The sequence below is a fragment of the Telmatherina bonti genome, assembly GCF_933228915.1.
Source record: "Telmatherina bonti genome assembly, chromosome: 5".
NCBI lineage: Eukaryota > Metazoa > Chordata > Actinopteri > Atheriniformes > Telmatherinidae > Telmatherina > Telmatherina bonti.
In genome coordinates this window covers 6,890,356-6,898,170 of record NC_136623.1, presented here as the reverse complement: position 1 = coordinate 6,898,170, position 7,815 = coordinate 6,890,356, and the positions used below count along the sequence as shown (strand labels likewise).

Below are 7,815 nucleotides of genomic sequence, written 5' to 3'. Positions count from 1 at the left end.
ACACATATATACACATGTATATATACATATATATACATATATACACACATATACAAACATATATACATATACACACACACACCCACACACATACATATATACATACATATACACATATACATACATATATACATATCTATGTTACAATTATATATAAAACTTGTTTTAATATATTTATTCTATTTATATTTTATATGAGCTAATTCTAATTATATTAATCTATTAAATCAGGAAAAAAAAAAAAAAAGTTGATTAAAAACATTTCATGGGACTACCAAACATTATTATAGATACAATTTTCAGTGTTTTTATACCTTGCGTTGTCATTCTGGTGAAACTGATTTTTTTTTTTTTTTTTTTTTTTAAACATTTATTCTATATAATATTGATCTAGTAAATCAGAACAAAATTAAATAACATTTCATGGGACTACCAAACATATTTGCTGTTTTTTTTTTAACCTGCAAGTTAAATTTATGTAATAAAACACTTATAAATTATTACAAAACAACAGTCCATAATCATATTTGCGTGTATGAGTAGGCTGAAATTACATATACAAAGCAACATTTTGATTATTTTTTTTATTTGAAAATATGCAAATATACCCAAACGTAGTTGTTTGTAAAAAGACAAACCTTTTTATGAAGTTTTTCCTTAAAAAAAATCAAACAAAAATCACATGAAATGCAATCATGAAGTGATTTTCAGAGGACATGATGTCAATTAAATCACAGATTATCCTGCAGTATTAACCAGTCATGCTGCTACAACCAACCATACCACTGACTGCTTCTTCAAATGCATTTGGTTACGGTCTACCAGAAACTGCAAATAATTTAAAGGAAAAAAAGGAAACTGCATTGAAGGCATTAATGCATGTGCACAATTAGCATCATATAAAAATAAATCTCTGGTGAATTACAGCAGATTTGCCTAATTCACTGTTCAGGCTACATCCCAGGCAGGGATAAATGATTGGAGAGAGTGAAAAAACCTGAGTAACAGTGGCAATAATCCCAACACCAAACAGGGACGATCAATTCTGCATGTTCAGCTACATACTATTAGAAAAATCACTTTCATCTTTGGTCTGGAATGCCTTCAACAGGTTTTAGAGACACCAGAAGGCTGCAGCATGTAGATTTGTAGAGACATCAGCTCCAGATGGGATCATAGCCAGTCCATCCTGGAGGCGGGGCCAAGTAGACTCTCCTCCCTTTGAAGAAGAAGCTGACAACCCCTCTGTAACCCGTCCTTGGCACTCCAGACTTCAAGTCATCCATGATTCCCAGGTTTTTAGCCATCACTTTGAAGCTGTCCTTGCTGGAATACTGCAGGCGGAAAGGCCCCGGTCCTTTCAGCTGACCCTGCTTCACATCTTCATATGTGACCACAGGAGAGTCGTAAACCTCCTTCTCAAAGCGTGCTCGGTACGTCTCCTCCTTCAGGTAGCTCAAGTCCAACGTGGTGAAAGGCACAGACTCGCTGTTCAGTTTAATGTAGCGCAGGTATTTGTCGTAGAACTGGCCCAGACTCACGCCCTGCCGGCCAAACGTTAAGGTACGGGAGATCTCTGGCCGGATGCAGGCGCGGTCGCGCCGCTGCTCAGGCTGACGCATCCAGTCGTCCCAGAACGAAGCGGGCCACTTGGGCTCCAGCTCCTCCCACACCTCCCTGAGGAGCATCCATCCCAGACCGGGAAAGAAATCTGTCCGGTACAGCAGGTTCGCCTTGCCGGGGTCCACGTAGCCGTCCCTGCCGTTGTCATTCCAGGCCGAGACGCACCATAGGCTGGGGTCCGATTTCAGGAGTGGCAGCAGGGCTCGGAAATACTCAAAGAAGTCTGGCGCCACCTGCAGGACGACACGGACACAGTTTAACGGCAGGAAAAGGATCTGGGCTGCGATCAGAGCAAAGTACTCACTGTAGGAGCCCTTTTTTTATGAAGACTTGTATTGTTTGACCACTAGGTGGCAGCACCGTACATTTATGGTCACAACCTAGTTAACTAGGAACGTTTGTGCAGGCGGTCGGTGTTGCTTGTGCAAAGGTGAACACAGTTTTTTGATCATTCGTTGTCGTGCATGTTCATTGTTTTCTTCCATCATCTATGGACAATATGCTGACAATCATCGCGAACGGATTGGTTCATGATACACACGGTGGGCAATAAAAGGTCAAATAAATCTGTGTTTAGAACTGACATTTTTGGATGAAACTAGTCTTAGCGATCAAACGCGTCGATTAGAGTTCACGCAAGCAGCACCAGAGGCGCTTTAAGGTTAGGCTTAGCACCTTTACACTCACCTCCAGGTCGTCTTCCACGATCACCACAGAGGAGTGGGCGAGCGTGCGGAACACCTGGTTGAGCGCCCAGCGGTAGTGTCTGGAGATCTTGTAGTAGCCCTGAAACTTCTTGTGCTCCGGTCGAACTGCGATGTCTGACAGATCCGGCTGTTTCAGGTGAGTTACTTTATCGCCGTAAGAGCGGATCACCTCCGCCGTGTCGCTGTGCCCGCAGTCCTGGCTCACGATGATGGGGTAGAGCTCTGGCGAGGGCCGGTACTGGAGGAGCTTGTCCAGGCAGCGCCTCACGGTGACCCTGTTGCAGGCGATGACCAGGATGGGGATGACGGGCTGACTGGCGGCCATGACCTTCGTTTTACGCCTGCTGGACGGCTCCCACAGCGTCAGAATTTGCAGCAGGAAGTTCTTCTGCTGCTCCAGCTCCTTTTCAAAGCCGTCGGCTATTCGGATCAAATCTCCCACCATGTCGCTGGTGGGGGCCTCGGCCGCTTCTTGCTCTCCGTTTTCCAGCTGGCCCGACGGAGGACGGCCCCACAGCAGGAGCACCAGGATGGCATTCCAGGTGACAAACAGGAACGCGGCGCAGAATACGAGGGAGCCACGTTTACGGATCATGTCACAGAGATGCAGGAGGTGGCGGGGCGGGGAGGACAGAAGGAAGGGGAGGCGACGGCGTGAATAAAAAGAGCTGTCCTGCTTACAGACAAAAGGGAACGGAGAATGGAGGGGCGGCCTGGCATCAAAAGTGCATGATTATAGTTCTACATGCCTCACTGTGCTGCTTCTACAGTCAGAAAGACACCAATCAGTGTCAGAAAGGGCGAAAGTGGCTGAAAAGTGACGAGGACTCATCCTGGAGCACAGCGGAAAAAGGCTGATGTTGAACTTTAGAAATCAATAGTCTGCAAAAGATAAGGAGAGAATGTTCAAATTCCACATTTTTACCGTAGAAAAGGTTTAAATTCCACATTTTTACTGTAAAAAGGTTTAAATTACACATTTTTACTGTAAAAAATGTTGAAATTCCACATTTTTTTCCGTAGAAAATGTTGAAATTCCAAATTTTTTACCGTAGAAAATGTTTAAATTCCACTTTTTTTACCGTAGAAAATGTTTAAATTCCACTTTTTTTTACCGTAGAAAATGTTTAAATTCCACTTTTTTTTTTTTACCGTAGAAAATGTTTAAATTCCACATTTTTTACTGTAGAAAAGGTTTAAATTCCACATTTTTACCGTAGAAAATGTTTCATGTTAGAAATTTCTGTCCAAACTTTTGATTTCTGCATAGAGACAAATAAAGTTGGTTTGATTCAGTGATGATTCATCAAACTGAGACTTTTTTCATTTCTCTCGGATCACCTGTGGCTGTCGCGCGCACAGCCGCGCGCTCAGTCTGAAGGTGAAAAAGCACCAAACAGCTCCATGATTCTCCAATTTTTGGCTTTTTACTTTAGTTTCTAAACATGACCCTCTTACAGCAGCTCGAGGAGCAGCGAGTGGAAATGATCCTATTACCTGACCACGCGCAACTTCCACGTCGCGCGAGCTTTTCCACGATGGCCAAAGTTCCACGCCGTGCGGCTTTTCCGCTGATTCTTCCGCATAAAAACGATCAACTTATCGCCTCTGAACGCCTGTTGTTTCTCACGGAGCTGAAAGCGAGAAAAGGAGGAGGAGGAGGAGGAGGAGGACTTCCTGGTTTGAGGGGAGACGCGGAAGTCCCGCCCTAACTGTCACCTTGAGAAATTACGCAACACTTTGACGCGCGAGCTTCTCTCCGCGGAGCTAATTAAAAGCAGCCGCCTTTGATGTCTCTGTTCTGATTTATTGTTTTCTCTCACACACCAAAACCTCGACATATGGCGACGTTCAGACACATGTAGAAACTTTAATAAATCTGGTTAATTTTCACTTCGCTCGAGCTGAATCATTTGCATGATTCTCATGTCTGGAGGGACTGAAGACAAAAGGAGGGAGGTTTCCACACCTGATACGAACTGTGTGCTGAACAATAATCTAAACTCTACAGTCACAAAATATAATGCATATAATGAAAATTACGAAAGGTGGATTTTAGGTTTTTAATTTATTTGAATCAAAACTCAAAAGAGGAAAAGTTGGAATGACGTGGAAAATCAAAACAAACCCAAAATAATCCATGTTTATCCCACCAGATGCATTTAATCTATTAATATAATACCGACATTACAGTTTCATGATTTGGCAGAGGTGTTACTAAACATGAGGCACTACTGAGGAACAGCCCCCACCCCACCCCCACACTTTTATCTCAGCAGCCGGCTGAAGCACTGATCCCACAGACTGTATATAAAAGGTGGGCGGAGCCTCCGTGACGTCATCCGTAGGTTTCTGAAGAGCTGAATTGAAGCTCAGTGGGCGGTTCCTACCATCACCATCTTGGCAGGGGCATGCGTGTCGTCTCGCCCGGAAAATACAAAAATAAGTGAAAAGAGGTGGAGCTGAGAGGGGGTGTTGGGGTCCACCACAGGGGGCTGTGAGTGTCATGGTGGATGATTGACATCTAGCAAACTCCGAGCTTTCAGTAGCTAAGAGCTAACCGAGCTAACCCGGAGATAACAGGAGCTAACCAGCTAACGGAGGTAAGCGGGCTAAAGCTAAGTCATGTTGTTAACCAGCTAAAAACCGCAGTTGTTCTACGTTCTTCTGACTTGAAGCGGGAGATTGGGTACCTGTCAATCAAAAGGACACGCCCCTAAATATGCAGAATTTCAAGATTAAATTACTTTTAAAAGGGTGAGTTAGAAAGAAATTCACTCCCCCCACAGTTGTCATGAAGGTAAACCTGACCTAATAAACCTAAAATGGATTTTTGTACCAGGCTGTAAACATGTTTATTTCTGCTGTGAAGTTGATCTTTTTAACATGGGCGTCTATGGGGATTTGCGCTGTTTTGGAGCCCCTAGTGGATGAAGGGGGAACTGCAGTTTTTGGCTTAATTTTTATGTAAGTTACCGCTTGTCATCAACTGTCTGCAGAAGATGAAAGAGATTTAATACAATCCAGGCATTTCCCTTGTGAACATGCAACTTTATTCAGTTTTATTTTCAACGCACTTTTTAAAAAAAGTGCCAAACTGTGTTGGTTAAAACTTAAAACAGAATAAATAACATACAAGACAATTAAAATGTAAAATACTACAACTAAAAGTAAAACAATTACAATCATCTAAAAGACAATCAAAACAAAATCAGATTTAAAATAAGGGAATTAATCATTGCATATAAAAAGCCAGCGTAAACAAAAGGGTCAATGTAAACATGCTAACAAAAAAGACCAAAGTAGACCGGAGCTTGCTGCCTGGTTGATCCTGACAGCAGGATGGATCCATGTTGTCAAGATGTTTCCAGCAGATTCTGATCCTACCATGTGGATGTGGAGCTGAACTGGAGACTCATCAGACCAGCAACGTTTCTCCATCCTCTATTGTCCTTTTTTGTACAAACATCAGACGTACTCCTAACTACCAGAATCTGTCAGAAGAGTTTATCTGCATTGTTGTCATTTCACACTAAACGCAGATTATTCTTTAATTCTTTTAAATTCAGCTGAAATGTCTCACATAGAAGATCTGAAGCATGATGAAGGTTATTCTAACCTGCCCGAGAGGCCTGTTAAACATCCTTTCCAGGCCGGACGGAGCTGTCGACCAGGACCCAGCGGGACCTCAGAGACCTGCAGCTCAGACTACAGATCCATTTGTTCTCATTTTCCTGCTGAAGACGACTCTTTCTGGAGATTTACATTCAGGTTTCAGACCTTCTTGGTTGTAAGCAGAAACAGTAAAAATGCTTCGGTGTGTGAACTGTAGCCTCAGTTTCATGTTATTTCCTGCTCTACTTCCTGTTTCAGACCTTCCCTGGAGATGGTTGTGTGTGTGGGAAAAAACCAGTAAACAGACCAGTGTTGTGGATATTTTATGTTCTGATTTAGATATTCATATATTTCATACATGGGCAGGCTTGGTCTGCTTATCCTCCTTACAGACATGGGTAATGTATAGAGACGTATAGAGATGTCTGCATTCAGACATCTGGGCTCTGATTAGCCAGGACACTCTCTACCATGGTAGAGGTTTACAGCTCGGAGGTCAGATACCAGGGAGCCACAGGGAGACTATAAGTCTGTAGGATAACAGATCATCCTTGGTTTAGATAACATAGACTGGGACAGACAACGGACGTCCTGTAGGTGAGTCTAGGAAAGCAGAAGTAGAAAGTAGAAGAAGAATGTAGAACGTAGAAGTAGAAAGTAGAAGTAGGAAGTAGAAAGTATAAGGTAGAAGTAGGAAGTAGAAAGTAGAAGGTAGAAGTAGAAAGTAGAATTAGGAAGTATAAAGTAGAATTAGGAAGTAGAAGTAGAAGTAGAAGTGGAATTTGAAGTAAAAAGTAGAAGTACAAAGTAGACCATAGAAGTGGAAAGTAGAAGTAGAAAGTATAAGTAGGAAGTAAAAAGTAAAAGTACTAAATAGAAGGTAGAAGTAGAAGCTAGAAAGTAGAAAATAGAAAGTAAAAGTAGAAGTAGAAAATTGAAAGTAGAAGGTAGAAAGTAGAAGTAGAAAGAAGAAGTGGAAAATAGAAAGTAGAAGGTAGAAGTAGAGGCAGAAAGTAGAAGTGGAAGTAGAAGTAGAAAGTAGAGAATAGAAGTAGAAAATATAAAGTAGAAGGTAGAATTAGAAAGTAGAAGTGGAAGTAGAAGTAAAAAGTAGAAGCAGGAAGTAGAAGCAGAAATAGAAAGAAGTAGAAAGTAGAAGCAGAAGCAAAAATAGAAAGTAGAAGTAGAAAGTAGAATTTGAAAGAAGTAGAAGTAGAAAGTAGAAGTCCTGTCTGGCAGCTCTTTCCATCCACTGCCGGCAGACGAGCCTGTTGGTGGAAACACCTCTAGATGCATCGGTAGATCCAAACAAACGGCAGGACTTCTACTTTACTTCTACTTTACCTCTACTTCTACTTCTACTTTATAGACCTCTGCTGGTCTCATCCTGACAGAACCGTGGAACAGTTCCACACCAGTTCTACTTTTCCTGGTGGAAATCGCCACCATTTAGGACGTGGGGTGTGAAACTCAGTATCTGTCGGATTTTTGTCCTGATTTTCCCTCCAACAACACACCTGATTCAAATCAATGGATCCAGCAGCTTCTTGTCAACCCATGTATTCATTTCAGTCAGGTGCGTTGGAGCAAGGAGACAACAAAAGCCTGCAGGATACCGGCCGTCGACGACTGGAGTTTGACACCTGTGATTTAGGTTGTGAAAATCAGACGTAGGGGATCCTGAAGTCCGCCTGCCGTCCCCTTCAGGACGCTTGGAGAAGATCTGATCAGAGTCTCTTTCCGCCGCCGCAGCAAGCTGACAGAAAAAGTCTGGAAATGATGCGACATAAGAGAAGAGTCGCTCCGGAACGTTCCACCATGCTTTTCTTCCAGCCAACAGAGATGAAAACCTCCCCAGCCTTTAGACCAG

At 42.6% G+C, this 7,815-nt stretch overlaps 2 protein-coding genes across 2 annotated transcripts in view; both read right to left on the bottom strand.

The window, feature by feature from the left end:
• sh3bp5la (SH3-binding domain protein 5-like, a) overlaps positions 1-807 on the bottom strand; it is a gene marked incomplete at its 5' end in the record, with an annotated part of 8,988 nt that extends 8,181 nt beyond the window's left edge. The window contains one exon of the mRNA XM_079240554.1: positions 784-807. Within this exon, the coding sequence (XP_079096680.1) occupies positions 784-807 (24 nt within the window). The remainder of the gene's footprint in view (positions 1-783) is intronic.
• mgat1a (alpha-1,3-mannosyl-glycoprotein 2-beta-N-acetylglucosaminyltransferase a) lies at positions 770-3,952 on the bottom strand. The gene is made up of 3 exons (XM_079241320.1): positions 3,828-3,952; positions 2,311-3,212; positions 770-1,856 (listed from the first exon to the last, which is right to left on the bottom strand). The coding sequence occupies exons 2-3, from the start codon at positions 2,923-2,925 to the stop codon at positions 1,158-1,160; spliced, it is 1,314 nt and encodes a 437-aa protein (XP_079097446.1). The 5' UTR covers positions 2,926-3,212; positions 3,828-3,952; the 3' UTR covers positions 770-1,157.
• Between the last annotated feature and the right edge of the window lie 3,863 nt (positions 3,953-7,815).